At 53.7% G+C, this 16,051-nt stretch overlaps 1 protein-coding gene across 1 annotated transcript in view; it reads left to right on the top strand.

Moving 5' to 3' along the window:
• Positions 1 to 16,051, top strand: part of slc43a1b (solute carrier family 43 member 1b) — a 181,058-nt gene that overhangs the window by 9,472 nt on the left and 155,535 nt on the right. The window contains exon 2 of the mRNA XM_038801165.1: positions 1,208 to 1,363. Within this exon, the coding sequence (XP_038657093.1) occupies positions 1,210 to 1,363 (154 nt within the window). The 5' untranslated portion in view covers positions 1,208 to 1,209. The remainder of the gene's footprint in view (positions 1 to 1,207; positions 1,364 to 16,051) is intronic.

Here is a 16,051-nt window from a genome sequence, read left to right on the forward strand (position 1 = left end):
TGTGAGTGAGTGTCTGTGTGAGTGAGTGTCTGTGTGTGAGTGAGTGTCTGTGTGTGAGTGTCTGTGTGTGAGTGAGTGTCTGTGTGTGAGTGAGTGTCTGTGTGAGTGAGTGTCTGTGTGTGTGAGTGAGTGTCTGTGTGTGAGTGAGTGTGTGTGTGAGTTGTCTGTGTCTGTGAGAGTGTGTCTGTGTGTGTGTGTGTGTGAGGGTCTGTGTAGAGTGTGTCTGTGTGTGTGTGTGTGTGTGAGTGTCTGTGAGAGTGTATCTGTGTGTGTGTGTGTGTGAGTGAGTGTCTGTGTGAGTGTCTGTGTGTGTGAGTGAGTGTCTGTGAGAGTGTGTCTGTGTGTGTGTGTCTGTGTGTGTGTGTCTGTGTGAGTGAGTGTCTGTGTGAGTGTCTGTGTGAGTGTCTGTGTGAGTGTCTGTGTGAGTGTCTGTGTGAGTGAGTGTCTGTGTGTGAGTGAGTGTCTGTGTGTGAGTGAGTGTCTGTGAGTGTCTGTGAGTGTCTGTGAGTGAGTGTCTGTGTGAGTGTCTGTGTGAGTGTCTGTGTGAGTGTCTGTGTGAGTGTCTGTGTGAGTGAGTGTCTGTGTGTGAGTGAGTGTCTGTGTGTGAGTGAGTGTCTGTGTGTGAGTGAGTGTCTGTGTGTGAGTGAGTGAGTGTCTGTGTGTGTGTGAGTGTCTGTGTGAGTGTCTGTGTGAGTGTCTGTGTGAGTGTGTGTGTATGTGTCTGTGTGTGTGTGTGTGTCTGTGTCTGTGTGTGTGAGTGAGTGTCTGTGTGTGTGTGTGTCTGTGTGTGAGTGAGTGTCTGTGAGAGTGTGTCTGTGTGGCTGTGTATCCGTTACTCGCACATATGTGTTTGTGTCCACCCTTGTCACTTGTCGTGTGTGCGTGTCTACCTCTGTTACTCATGTGTGTTGTGTGTGTTTCCATCCCTGTCACTCGTGTGTGTGTGTGTGTGTGTGTCTATCCCTGTCACATGTGTGTGTATCTGTCCCTGTCACGAATGTGTGTGTGTGTCCATCCCTGCCACGTGTGTGTACCGCCCCATCACTCGTGCATGTGTCCGTCTCTGTCATTCATGTGTATGTGTGTCCTCCCCTGTCACGCGTGTGTACGTTTCCCCGCTCGGTGTGAGCCCGTGAGGGTTTGTCACTCACTTGCCCAGTCCTCACCCTGTCTCTCTCTCTCTCTCTCTCAATCTCACTCCGTTTAGGTATGGCACCCTCACTATCCCAAGCCTACAGGAGGCGATGGTGGATGGCAGTAACCGCTGTGATCGAAAACCTCCTCTTCTCTGCTGTTCTACTGGGGTGGGCCTCGCTGCTGCTCATGTTGACAAAGGAAGGCTTCTACTCCCACCTGTGCACAGGTAAGTCCCACAGGGTGCCAGCAGGACCCCCCCCCCCAGCTCGCTCCGCAGGAGAATGAGGCGTCAAGCACGCGCGCCTGAGTCCGCCCCAGTGCTGGGCACCTCTCAGGCCGGGGAAGCCAGATTGTAATGCCAGCCTCTTGATTATGTCTGATTGCTTTGTAGTCTCCCTCACGTTCTTCTGGCTGTTGAGAGAAGTGGAGCACCGAGCTCAGAGTTTGAGTCTCCGTATGTTGGTGGGATTCTCCAATCCCGCGACAGAGTGTCCATAACGTCGTAAACGCCGGCGCGTGTTGGTTTACAGGTGCTTAAGAAAGCGAATGGAATGTTTTCCTTCATTGTTGGAGGGATGGAGTTTAAGACTAGGGAGGTTATGCTGCAATTGTATAAGGTGTTAGTGAGGCCACACCTGGAGTATTGTGTTCAGTTTTGGTCTCCTTACCTGAGAAAGGACGTACTGGCACTGGAGGGTGTGCAGAGGAGATTCACTAGGTTACTCCCAGAGCTGAAGGGGTTGGATTACTGAGGAGAGGTTGAGTAGACTGGGACTGTACTCGTTGGAATTTAGAAGGATGAGGGGGGATCTTATAGAAACATTTAAAATTATGAAGGGAATAGATAGGATAGATGCGGGCAGGTTGTTTCCACTGGTGGGTGACAGCAGAACTAGGGGGCATAGCCTCAAAATAAGGGGAAGTCGATTTAGGACTGAGTTTAGGAGGAACTTCTTCACCCAAAGGGTTGTGAATCTATGGAATTCCTTGCCCAGTGAAGCAGTTGAGGCTCCTTCATTACATGTTTTTAAGGTAAAGATAGATAGTTTTTTGAAGAATAAAGGGATTAAGGGTTATGGTGTTCGGGCCGGAAAGTAGAGCTGAGTCCACAAAAGATCAGCCATGATCTCATTGAATGGCGGAGCAGGCTCGAGGGGCCAGATGGCCTACTCCTGCTCCTAGTTCTTATGTTCTTATGAACAGGCCGCTCCCACGCCTAACTCTGGCCCCTCCAGGGGGGCCAGCACGGCGCTGGAGTGGGTTGCGTCGCTTCAGGTGCGGATCCCGTCGTGAACTCGGCGCCGTGGGATCCGCCCATGCGCAGTGGCTCCCTTCAACGCGGCAGCCCCGACGCAACATGGCGCAGGGCTACAAGGGCCGGCGGGTAGGATCGGAGGCACCCCCCCCCCCCACTCCGGGGGTCGGAACCCTACCCCCCCCCCCTCCCCAAAGGCCGTCACCCTACCCTTCCACGCTGCGGTCCTGCCGGCCCAGAGCAGGTTAGAAAGGCGCCCGGCTGCGACTCGGCTGGAGAATCGGCAGCGGGGGGGGGGGGGGGGGGGGGCGCGTAGAGCGGCCCGCGTCTTGCCAAACCACGCCGGCGCCAATGATGCCAATTCTCCGCGGTGGTTCCCCGGCCTGGCCCAGGGCTGGGAGACTCCGGCCCACTGACTCCTCACCATCCCTGATTCCCAATTTGCCGCACGCCCAATATTCCTTCACTCCTGACTGACTTTTTTGGTTTTGCTTGTCGGAAACGGGTGAGGAAGGTAAATTGTGAAGGGGACGTCAGGAGGCTACGAAGGGACATCGCGAGGTGAAGCGAGCGGGAAAAGATCTGGCAAACGGGGAGATGATGTGGAAAAAGGTGAATCGAATAAATAAATGAAGCTTCTTATCAGAACGGTGAGCGATTGCAGAGCTCTGAGCTACAGAGGGATCTGGGTGTCCGAGGGCATGAACCACAAAAGGCCGGGGTACGGGTACAGCGAGTGATTGGGAAAGTTAAAGAACGTCGTTGTTTATGGGGAGGGGAATCGGATATAAAAGTCGGGAGGTTGGGATCCGGTTGTCCAGGAGGTTGGAGAGGCCACATCTGGAGTATTGCCCACAGTGTCGGCCTCCTTATTGACGGAAAGATGTCAATGTGTTGGAATCAGTTCAGGGAAGGTTCACTGGGCTGAATCCAGGAATGGGCGGGGGTGTCTTGTGAGGCGAGTTTGGACGGGCTGGGCTGGTATCCGCTGGAGTTTATCCCAGTCACAGGCCGCTGGATCCAAACCTTTAAGATGCTGAGGGGTGTTGACAGGGCGGATGTGGAGAGGATGTTTCCTCGTGTGGGGGAATCTAGACCGAGGGGGAGGGAGGGGAGGAGGGGGTCACTGTTTAACAATAAGGGGTCGCCCATTCCAAACGGAGATGGGGAGGAATGTTTTCCCTCAGAGGCTGGGGAGTCTCCGGAACTCTCTTCCTCAAAAGGCAGCGCGAGCAGAACCTGGGAATATTGTTAAGGCGGAGCGGGAGAGATTCCTGATTAACGAGGGGGGGTGAAAGGTCATCAAGGGGTCGGCAGGAATGTGGGGTCGAGGTTACAATCAGATTGAACGCGATCCAATAGAATGGCGGAGCAAGCTGGATGGGCCGAGTGGCCTCCTTCTGCACTGTAAATTCAATGAAATCTATGATTCTATTCCTCCCATAATCCTCAGGGGTGAGGAACTTTCTTCAAATGATCACATGGGACAACATCAATAACCACGTGGTCTGATGTGGAATAATTACAGTTAGAGAGATAGGGAGGGTTGTAGGGGCTGGAGGATGTTACAGAGATAGGGAGGGTTGTAGGGGCTGGAGGATGTTACAGAGATAGGGAGGGTTGTAGGGGCTGGAGGATGTTACAGGGATAGGGAGGGTTGTAGGGACGAGGAGGTTACAGAGATAGGGAAGGTTGTAGGGGCTGGAGGAGGTTACAGAGATAGGGAGGGTTGTAGGGGCTGGAGGATACAAAGATAGGGAGGTTGTAGGGGCTGGAAGAGGTTACAGAGATAGGGAGTGTTGTAGGGTCTGGAGGAGGTTACAGAGATAGGGAGGGTTGTAGGGACTGGAGGAGGTTACAGAGTTAGGGAGGGTTGTAGGGGCTGGAGGAGGTTACAGAGATAGGGAGGGTTGTAGGGGCTGGAGGATACAGAGATAGGGAGGGTTGTAGGGGCTGGAAGAGGTTACAGAGATAGGGAGGGTTGTAGGGTCTGGAGGAGGTTACAGAGATAGGGAGGGTTGTAGGGGCTGGAGGCATTTACAGAGATAGGGAGGGTTGTAGGGGCTGGAGGAGGTTACAGAGATAGGGAGGGTTGTAGGGGCTGGAGGAGGTTACAGAGATAGGGAGGGTTGTAGGGGCTGGAGGAGGTTACAGAGATAGGGAGGGTTGTAGGGGCTGGAGGATTTACAGAGATAGGGAGGTTTGTAGGGGCTGTAGGAGGTTACAGAGATAGGGAGGGTTGTAGGGGCTGGAGGAGGTTACAGAGATAGGGAGGGTTGTAGGGTCTGGAGGAGGTTACAGAGATAGGGAGGGTTGTAGGGGCTGGAGGAGGTTACAGAGATAGGGAGGGTTGTAGGGGCTGGAGGCAGTTACAGAGATAGGGAGGGTTGTAGGGGCTGTAGGAGGTTACAGAGATAGGGAGGGTTTTCGGAGCTGGAGGAGGTTACAGAGATAGGGAGGGTTGTAGGAGCTGGAGGAGGTTACAGAGATAGGGAGGGTTGTAGGGGCTGTAGGAGGTTACAGAGATAGGGAGGGTTTTCGGAGCTGGAGGAGGTTACAGAAATAGGGAGGGTTGTAGGGGCTGGAGGAGGTTACAGAGATAGTGCGGGTTGTCGGGGCTGGAGGAGGTTACAGAGATAGGGAGGGTTGTGGGGACTGGAGATGGTTACAGAGATAGGGAGGGTTGTGGGGGCTGGAGGAGGTTACAGAGATAGGGAGGGTTGTAGGGGCTGGAGGAGGTTACAGAGATAGGGTGGGTTGTGGGGACTGGAGGAGGCTGCAGAGATAGGAACGGTTGTAGGGACTGGAGGAGGTTACAGAGATAGGGAGGATTGTAGGGACTGGAGGAAGTTACAGAGATTGGGAGGGTTGTGGGGACTGGAGGAGGTTACAGAGATAGGGAGGGTTGTAGAGGCTGGAGGAGGTTACAGAGATAGGGAGGATTGTAGGGTCTGGAGGAGGTTACAGAGATAGGGAGGATTGTAGGTTCTGGAGGAGGTTACAGAGATAGGGAGGGTTGTCGGTGCTGGAGGAGGTTACAGAGATAGGGAGGGTTATGGGGCTGGAGGAGGTTACAGAGATAGGGAGGGTTGTCGGGGATGGAGGAGGTTACAGAGATAGGGAGGGTTGTAGGGTCTGGAGGAGGTACAGAGATAGGGAGGGTTGTTGGGGCTGGAGGAAGTTACAGAGATAGGGAGGGTTGTAGGGGCTGGAGGAGGTTACAGAGATGGGGAGGGTTGTAGTGTTTGGAGGAGGTTGCAGGGATAGGGAAGGTTGTAGGGGCTGGAGGAGGTTACCGAGATATGGAGGGTTGCAGGGGTTGGAGGTTACAGAGATAGGGAGGGTTTTCGGAGCTGGAGGAGGTTACAGAGATAGGGAGGATTGTAGGGGCTGGAGGAGGTTACAGAGATTGGGAAGGTTGTAGGGACTGGTAGAGGCTGCAGAGATAGGAATGGTTGTGCGGACTGGAGGAGGTTGCAGAGATAAGGAGGGTTGCAGAGGCTGGAGGAGGTTACAGAGATAGGGAGGATTGTAGGGTCTGGAGGAGGTTACAGAGAAATGGAGGGTAGTTGGGACTGGAGGAGGTTACAGAGATAGGGAGGGTTGTAGGGGCTGGAGGAGGTTACAGAGATTGGGAGGATAGTTGGGACTGGAGGAGGTTACAGAGATAGGGAGGGTAGTTGGGACTGGAGGAGGTTACAGAGATAGGGAGGGTAGTTGGGACTGGAGGAGTTTACAGAGATAGGGAGGGGTGTAGAGGCTGGAGGAGGTTACAGAAATAGGGAGGGTTGTAGAGGCTGGAGGAGGTTACAGAGATAGGGAGGATTGTAGGGTCTGGAGGAGGTTACAGAGATAGGGAGGGTTGTAGAGGCTGGAGGAGGTTACAGAGATAGGGAGGATTGTAGGGTCTGGAGGAGGTTACAGAGATAGGGAGGGTAGTTGGGACTGGAGGAGGTTACAGAGATAGGGAGGGTTGTAGGGGCTGGAGGAGGTTACAGAGATAGGGAGGGTAGTTGGGACTGGAGGAGGTTACAGAGATAGGGAGGGCTGTAGAGGCTGGAGGAGGTTACAGAGATAGGGAGGGGTGTAGGGGCTGGAGGATGTTACAGAGATAGGGAGGGTTGTAGGGGCTGGAAGAGGTTACAGAGATAGGGAGGGTTGTAGGGTCTGGAGGAGGTTACAGAGATAGGGAGGGTTGTAGGGGCTGGAGGAGGTTACAGAGTTAGGGAATGTTGTAGGGGCTGGAGGTTACCGAGATAGGGAGGGTTGTAGGGGTTGGAGGAGGTTACAGAGATAGGGAGGGTTGTAGGGGCGGGGAGGCATTTACAGAGATAGGGATGTTTGTAGGGGCTGTAGGAGGTTACAGAGATAGGGAGGGTTTTCGGAGCTGGAGGAGGTTACAGAGATAGGAAGGGTTGTAGGATCTGGAGGAGGTTACAGAGATAGGGTGGACTGTAGGGACTGGAGGAGGTTACAGAGATAGGGAGGATTGTAGGGACTGGAGGAGGCTGCAGAGATAGGGAGGGTTGTAGGGGCTGGAGGAGGTTACAGAGATTGGGAAGGTTGTAGGGACTGGTAGAGGCTGTAGAGATAGGAATGGTTGTGCGGACTGGAGGAGGTTGCAGAGATAGCGAGAGCTGTAGAGGCTGGAGGAGGTTACAGAGATAGGGAGGGGTGTAGGGGCTGGAGGTTACAGAGAGAGGGAGGGTTGTAGGGGCTGGAAGAGGTTACAGAGATAGGGAGGGTGTAGGGTCTGGAGGAGGTTACAGAGATAGGGAGGGTTGTAGGGGTAGGAGGAGGTTACAGAGATAGGGAGGGTTGTAGGGGCTGGAGGCATTTACAGAGATAGGGAGGTTTGTAGGGGCTGTAGGAGGTTACAGAGATAGGGAGGGTTGAAGGGGCTGGAGGAGGTTACAGAGATACGGCGGGTTGTCGGGGCTGGAGGAGGTTACAGAGATAGGGAGGGTTGTAGGGGCTGGACGAGGTTCCAGAGACAGGGAGAGTTTTTGGGGCTTGAGGTGGTTAGAGAGATAGGTGTTGTAGAGGATGGAAGAGGTTACAGAGATTCCGGGTTATAGGGGCTGGTGGGGGTTACAGTGATACGGAGGGTTTTCGGGGCCTCAAGGAGGTTACAGAGATAGGGAGGGTTTTCGGGGCCTCAAGGAGGTTACAGAGGTAGGGAGGGTTGTAGGGACTGGAGGAAGTTACAGAGATAGGGACGGTTGTAGGGGACTGGAGGAGGTTACAGAGATAGGGAGGGATTGTAGGGACTGGAGGAAGTTACAGAGACAGGGAGGGTTGTGGGGACTGGAGGAGGTTACAGAGATAGGGAGGGTTGTAGGGGCTGGAGGAGGTTACAGAGATAGGGAGGGTTGTAGAGGCTGGAGGAGGTCACAGAGATAGGGAGGATTGTAGGGTCTGGAGGAGGTTACAGAGATAGGGATGATTGTAGGTTCTGGAGGAGGTTACAGAGATAGGGAGGGTTGTAGGGGCTGGAGGAGGGTACAGAGATAGGGAGGATTGTAGGGTCTGGAGGAGGTTACAGAGCTAGGGAGGGTTGTTGGGGCTGGAGGAAGTTACAGAGATAGGGAGGGTTGTAGGGGCTGGAGGAGGTTACAGAGATGGGGAGGGTTGTAGTGTTTGGAGGAGGTTGCAGGGATAGGGAGGGTTGTACGGGCTGGAGGATGTTACCGAGATATGGAGGGTTGTAGGGGTTGGAGGTTACATAGATAGGGAGGGTTGTAGGGGCTGGAGGCATTTACAGAGATAGGGAGGGTTGTAGGGGCTGTAGGAGGTTACAGAGATAGGGAGGGTTGTGGGGGCTGGAGGTGGTTACAGAGATAGGGAGGGGTGTAGGGGCTGGGGGAGGTTACAGAGATAGGGAGGGGTGTAGGGACTGGATGAGGTTTCAGAGATAGGGAGGGTTGTGGGGGTTGGCGGAGGTTACAGAGATTGGGAGGAGTGTAGGGACTGGAGGAGGTTACTGAGATAGGGAGGGTTGTTGGGGCCGGAGGTTACAGAGATAGGGAGGGTTGTTGGGGCCGGAGGTTACAGAGATAGGGAGGGTTGTAGGGGCCGGAGGAGGCTACAGTGATAGGGAATGGTGTAGGGGCTGGAGGAGGTTACACAGATTGGGAGTGTTGTGGGGGCTGGAGGAGGTTACAGAGATAGGGAGGGTTGTAGGGTCTGCAGGAGCTTACAGAGATAGGGAGGTTTGTGGGGGCTGGAGGAGGTTACAGAGATAGGGAGGGGTATAGGGTCTGGAGGAAGTTACAGAGAAAGGGAGTGGTGTAGGGACTGGTGGAGGTTACTGAGATAGGGAGGGGTGTAGGGACTGGAGGAGGTTACAGGGATAGGGAGGGGGGTGTAGGTGCTGGAGGAGGTTACAGAGATAGGGAGGGCTTGTAGGGGCTGGAGGTTACAGAGATAGGGAGGATTGTCGGTTCTGGAGGAGGTTTACAGAGATAGGGAGGGGTTGTAGGGGCTGGAGGAGGTTACAGAGATAGGGAGGGTTGTAGTGGCTGGAGGAGGTTACAGAGATAGGGAGGGTTGTAGAGTCTGGAGGATGTTACAGAGATAGGGAGGGTTGTAGGGACTGGAGGAAGTTACAGAGATAGGGAGGGTTGTAGGGGCTGGAGGAGGTTACAGAGATGGGGAGGGTTGTAGTGTTTGGAGGAGGTTGCAGGGATAGGGAATGTTGTAGGGGCTGGAGGAGGTTACCGAGATATGGAGGGTTGTAGGGGTTGGAGGTTACATAGATAGGGAGGGTTGTAGGGGCTGGAGGCATTTACAGAGATAGGGAGGGATGTAGGCGGTTGGAGGAGGTTACAGAGATAGGGAGGGTTGTAGGGGCTGGAGGAGGTTACAGAGATAGGGAGGGTTGTAGGGCCTGGAGGAGGTTACAGAGATAGGGAGGGTTGTAGGGACTGGAGGGGGTTACAGAGATAGGGAGGGTTGTAGGGACTGGAGGAGGTCACTGAGATAGGGAGGGTTGTAGGGTCTGGAGGAGGTACAGAGATAGGGAGGGGTTGTAGGGGCTGGAGGAGGTTACAGAGATAGGGAGGGGTGTAGGGACTGGAGGAGGTTTACAGAGATAGGGAGGGTTGTAGGGGCTGGAGGAGGTTACAGAGATAGGGAGGGTTGTAGGGGCTGGAGGAGGTTACTGAGATAGGGAGGGTTGTAGGGCTGGAGGAGGTTACAGAGATAGGGATGGTGTAGGGGCTGGAGGAGGTTACAGAGATAGGGAGGGTTGTGGGGCTGGAGGAGGTTACAGAGATAGGGAGGGTTGTAGGGGCTGGAGGAGGTTACAGAGATAGGGAGGGTTGTAGGGGCTGGAGGAGGTTACAGAGATAGGGAGGGTTGTGGGGGCTGGAGGAGGTTACAGAGATAGGGAGGGGTTGTAGGGTCTGGAGGAGGTTACAGAGATAGGGAGTGGTGTAGGGGACTGGAGGAGGTTACAGAGATAGGGAGGGTTGTAGGGGCTGGAGGAGGTTACAGAGATAGGGAGGGGTTGTAGGGACTGGAGGAGGTTACAGAGATAGGGAGGGTTGTAGGGACTGGAGGAGGTTACTGAGATAGGGAGGGTTGTGGGGGCCGGATGAGGTTACAGAGTTAGGGAGGGGTGTAGGGGCTGGAGGAGGTTACTGAGATAGGGAGGGTTGTAGGGACTGGAGGAGGTTACAGAGATAGGGAGGGTTGTAGGGGCTGGAGGAGATTACAGAGATAAGGAGGGTTGTGGGGGCTGGAGGTTACAGAGATATGGAGAGTTGTAGGGAGTTGGAGGAGGTTACAGAGATAGGGAGGGTTGTAGGGGCTGGAGGACGTTACAGAGATAGGGAGGGTTGTAGGGGCTGGATGAGGTTACAGGGATAGGGAGGGTTGTAGGGGCTGGAGGAGGTTACAGAGATGGGGAGGGTTGTAGTGTTTGGAGGAGGTTGCAGGGATAGGGAAGGTTGTACGGGCTGGAGGATGTTACCGAGATATGGAGGGTTGTAGGGGTTGGAGGTTACATAGATAGGGAGGGTTGTAGGGGCTGGAGGCATTTACAGAGATAGGGAGGGTTGTAGGGGCTGTAGGAGGTTACAGAGATAGGGAGGTGTGTAGGGGCTGGAGGAGGTTACAGAGATAGGGAGGGGTGTAGGGACTGGAGGAGGTTTCAGAGATAGGGAGGGTTGTGGGGGCTGGAGGAGGTTACAGAGATAGGGAATGGTGTAGGGACTGGAGGAGGTTACAGAAATTGGGAGGGTTTTGGGGGCTGGAGGAGGTTACAGAGATAGGGAGGGTTGTAGGGGCTGGAGGTTACAGAGATAGGGAGGGTTGCAGGGGCTGCAGGAGGTTACAGAGATAGGGAGGGTTGTGGGGGCTGGAGGAGGTTACAGAGATAGGGAGGGGTATAGGGTCTGGAGGAAGTTACAGAGAAAGGGAGTGGTTGTAGGGACTGGAGGAGGTTACTGAGATAGGGAGGGTTGTAGGGACTGGAGGAGGTTACTGAGATACTGAGGGTTTTAGGGGCTGGAGGAGGTTCCAGTGATAGGGAGGGGTGTAGGGACTGGAGGAGGTTATAGACATAGGGAGGGGTGTAGGGACTGGAGGAGGTTACTGAGATAGCGTGGGTTGTGGGGCTGGATGAGGTTACAGAGTTAGGGAGGGGTTGTAGGGGCTGGAGGAGGTTACAGAGATAGGGAGGGTTGTAGGGGCTGGAGGAGGTTACAGAGATAGGGAGGGTTGTAGTGGCTGGATGAGGTTACAGGGATAGGGAGGGTTGTAGGGGCTGTAGGAGGTTACAGAGATAGGGAGGGTTGTCGGGGCTGGAGGAGTTACAGAGATAGGGAGGGTTGTCGGGCTGGAGGAGGTTACAGAGATAGGGAGGGTTGTAGGGGCTGGAGGAGGTTACAGAGATAGGGAGGGTGTAGGGGCTGGAGGAGGTTACAGAGATAGGGAGGGTTTGTGGGGGCTGGAGGAGGTTACAGAGATAGGGAGGGTTGTAGGGGCTGGAGGAGGTTACAGAGATAGGGAGGATTGTAGGGACTGGAGGGGGTCACTGAGGTAGGGAGGGTTGTGGGGCTGGAGGAGGTTACAGAGATAGGGAGGGGTGTAGGGGCTGGAGGAGGTTACAGAGATAGGGAGGGTTGTAGGGACTGGAGGAGGTCACTGAGATAGGGAGGGTTGTAGGGGCTGGAGGAGGTTACAGAGATAGGAGGGTTGTAGGGACTCAAGGAGTTTACCGAGATAGGGAGGAGTTGTAGGGGCTGGAGGAGGTTACAGAGATAGGGAGGGGTGTAGGGGCTGGAGGAGGTTACAGAGATAGGGAGGGTTGTAGGGCTGGAGGAGGTTACAGAGATAGGGAGGGGTGTAGGGGCTGGAGGAGGTTACAGAGATAGGGAGGGTTGTAGGGGCTGGAGGAGGTTACAGAGATAGGGAGGGGTGTAGGTACTGGAGGAGGTTACAGAGATAGGGAGGGTTGTAGGGACTGGAGGAGGTACATGAGATAGGGAGGGGTGTAGGGACTGGAGGAGGTCACTGAGATAGGGAGGGTTGTAGGGGCTGGAGGAGGTTTACAGAGATAGGGAGGGTTGTAGGGCTGGAGGAGGTTACAGAGATAGGGAGGGTGTAGGGGCTGGAGGCATTTACAGAGATAGGAGGGTTGTAGGGGCTGGAGGAGGTTTACAGAGATAGGGAGGGTTGTAGGGGCTGGAGGAGGTTACAGAGATAGGGAGGGTTTGTCGGGGCTGGAGGAGTTACAGAGATAGGGAGGGTTGTCGGGCTGGAGGAGGTTACAGAGATAGGGAGGGTTGTAGGGGCTGGAGGAGGTTACAGAGATAGGGAGGGTCTGTAGGGGCTGGAGGAGGTTACAGAGATAAGGGAGGTTTGGGGGCTGGAGTAGGTACAGAGATTAGGGAGGGTTGTAGGGGCTGTGGAGAAGGTTACAGAGATTTAGGGCGGATTGTAGGGACTGGAGGGGTCACTGAGGTAGCGGAGGGTGTGGGGGCTGGAGGAGGTTACAGAGATAGGGAGGGGTGTAGGGCTGGAGGAAGGTTACAGAGATAGGGAGGGTTGTAGGGACTGGAGGAGGTCACTGAGATAGGGAGGGTTGTAGGGGCTGGAGGAGGTTACAGAGATAAGGAGGGTTGTAGGGACTCAAGGAGTTTACAGAGATAGGGAGAGTTGTAGGGGCTGGAGGAGGTTACAGAGATAGGGAGGGGTGTAGGGGCTGGAGGAGGTTACAGAGATAGGGAGGGTTGTAGGGGCTGGAGGAGGTTACAGAGATAGGGAGGGGTGTAGGGGCTGGAGGGGGTTACAGAGATAGGGAGGGTTGTAGGGGCTGGAGGAGGTTACAGAGATAGGGAGGGTGTAGGGACTGGAGGAGGTCACTGAGATAGGGAGGGGTGTAGGGACTGGAGGAGGTCACTGAGATAGGGAGGGTTGTCGGGGCTGGAGGAGGTTACAGAGATAGGGAGGGTTGTAGGGGCTGGAGGAGGTTACAGAGATAGGGAGGGTTGTAGGGGCTGGAGGCATTTACAGAGATAGGGAGGGTTGTAGGGGCTGGAGGAGGTTACAGAGATAGGGAGGGTTGTAGGGGCTGGAGGAGGTTACAGAGATAGGGAGGGTTGTAGGGGCTGGAGGGCGTTACAGAGATAGGGAGGGTTGTAGGGGCTGGAGGGCGTTACAGAGATAGGGAGGGATGAGGCTGATGCCACAGGGGGATTAGAGGAGAAGGTTATGAATTTAGGGCCAGTGTTGTTTGACTATCACGGGGTTTCTGGGCCACGAGGCCTTTTCCGAGTTGCGTTGCAGAGCTGGATTTGGGATGACCTCCAGGCTGTGGAGGGTGGAATGTGGGAGAGGAGCCAGGATACGATATTAATACTTCAGTCAATAAACGCTGTGGACTTTACTTCCGTGCTTGGCAGGATTGCAGTGTGCTTTGCTGCTCTTCAGATCAATATTGGGGGTGAACCTGTACCCATGGCGACCATCCGGGGAGCGGGGGAGAGGGGCGGGGGGGGGGGGGGGCGGACTGGGAATGTGGGAAACGCCCCATCTAGCAGGATTCCGCAGGATTCCGCAGGAAACTTGGTCTGAGGAGCTCGGGGAACCCCCATCAGTTCCTGATCTGCCCGACACTGTTCCTGACAATATTGTGTGCCCCCCCCCCCCCCCTCCCCCAAAATCTCTTTCGATATTTCACAGCGTTAATGATTTGGCGAGTGAGAGGCAAGTGGGGAGGTTAAAGCCACTGGGGGAAGGCAAACAATCGGCTCGTGGCTCCCCCCTCACTCGGAAAAAGAGGCCATTAAAATTCAGAAAGGTTTGGATGGAGCGGGTACAGACAGAATGGTCGTGGTGGTGGTGGTGGGTGGGGGGGGGGGGGGGAAATGTGCCCTGGATGGGGGATCGGGGGTTGATGCCAGGCGCAACAGCAGGGCATGTCCCCAAAACATGAGGCGTCAATGACGTGAGTGGCAGAGATTAGCAGACAATGCCAAAAGTTGGAAAATGGGACTAGAGTAGTTCGGTGGTCGTTTTTGACAAGCGCAGATACGGTTGGGCCGAAGGGCCTTGTCTCTGACTCTCCGGCCCTACGACCTGGCGAAGGTACAACAGGAGGACTACTTGCACGCCAAACCTCACCTGTGCAGAGTAAATTGACAGGCCGAGCACAGGACTTTGGTGTCGGAATAACGATGAGGTGAAAAAAGCTGTTCCAGATGCGTCTGAATTGGCACCGGAAGCAGATCGGAGTTCAAGGAGACAGACTGGCCAGACGTAAGCCAATTTCAAAAGGGTTAAGCAGAACCATTTTAACAGATGGGTACGAGCATTGGGTACGAGCAGCTCCCTCGGAGGCTCTGGGAGAGGTGATTCTCTGAGAGAAGTTAAAGAATTCCTTACCTTCGATAGTAAGAATCCATGTTGAAGACCAGAGCCTACAAACTGCTAGACAGGCAGCAATTATGGCTGACCATTATGAGCTCCTCCATCAATTTAAACCTTTCTTCCATCACCCCCCCGTAATTTTGAAAAGGACGGGAAATGGAACAGTGTGAGGACGGCAGGGAATGGATGGCTGGGAATATATCTCCTCAGACAAGGAAGGGAGGTGCTGAGAGTGAAGGCGAGACTCAAAAGCCTCGGTGCTACCGTTGTAATAAAATGGGACACGTTGGTTCAGAATGTTGGAAGCTGCAAGGAAAACCTGTGGGATTTATGGGGGTTCAAAAGGAAGATATTCCGAAAAGCGAACAAAATGTGGAGAGTACTACAAGGCAGACTGTTAACTTTAACTGGACTCAGGGGGGAACGGCACGGCAGCGCAGTGGTTAGCACTGTTACGTCACAGCGCCAGGGTCCCAGGTTCGATTCCCGGCTTGGGTCACGGTGTGGAGTCCGCACGTTCTACCCTAGAACTATCTGAACCTGAGGAAGGAGCTGCTCTCCGAAAGCTAGTGATTCGAAACAAACCTGTTGGACTTTAACCTGGTGTTGTCAGACCTTCTTACTGTACCTGAAAGGACACAGGGGCTGCTCAAGCTCTCTTACTGGAGAGCACAATGAATAATAATAATAATAATCGCTTATTGTCACCAGTAGGCTTCAATGACGTGACTGTGAAAAGCCCCTAGTCGCCACATTCCGGCGCCTGTTCGGGGAGGCCGGTACGGGAATTGAACCCGCGCTGCTGGCCTTGTTCTGCATTGCAAGCCAGCTCTTTGGCCCACTGGGCTAAACCATCCCCGATGAGGGTGGTGTTGAAGGAAATTTACATTCGAGGTTATTAATTTATTCATTAAGAATCTCTCTGCTTTATTATGTTTAATTATTAGCTTATGCCAGCAATAGTGTGGACTGCTGAGTCATTCCATATTAGCTTACTCACCACGGCAATCTAATTGTGCAATGATGGGCGAGTCATTCTCTAACTGGCTTGCTGACATCTACAACGTTGCGATTAATTGCTGAGTCATTCTGTTTCGTAAGGCAAAAAAGTCACTGATGGGAGTATTCTATCGGCCACCAAATAGTAACATTATGGTGGGGCAGGCAATAAACAAAGAAATAACTAATGCATGTAGAAATGGTACAGCACTTATCATGGGGGATTTAATCTACATGTCAATTTGTTTAACCAGGTCGGTCAAGTCAGCCTTGAGGAGGAGTTTATAGAATGTATCCACGATAGTTTCCTAGAACAGTATGTAATGGAACCTACGAGGGAACAAGCGGTCCTAGATCTTGTCCTGTGTAATGAGACAGGATTGATTCATGATCTCATAGTTAGGGATCCTCTCGGAAGGAGCAATCACAACATGGTGGAATTTAAAATAGAGATGGAGGGTGAGAAGGTAAATCAAATACTCGGGTTTTGTGGTTAAACAAAGGAGATCACAATGGGATGAGAGAAGAACTAGCTAAGGTAGACTGGGAGCTAAGACTTTATGGTGGAACAGTTGAGGAACAGTGGAGAACCTTCCAAGCGATTTTTCACAGTGCTCAGCAAAGGTTTATCCCAACAAAAAGGAAGGACGGAAGAAAGAGGGAAAATAGACCGTGGATATCTAAAGCAATAAGGGAGAATATCAAATTGAAGGAAAAAGCATACAGTGGCAAAGGTTAGTGGGAGACTAGAGGACTTGGAAATCAGAAAACTACTCAAATAGA

This window comes from Scyliorhinus canicula, chromosome 6, assembly GCF_902713615.1.
Source record: "Scyliorhinus canicula chromosome 6, sScyCan1.1, whole genome shotgun sequence".
Classification (NCBI taxonomy): domain Eukaryota; kingdom Metazoa; phylum Chordata; class Chondrichthyes; order Carcharhiniformes; family Scyliorhinidae; genus Scyliorhinus; species Scyliorhinus canicula.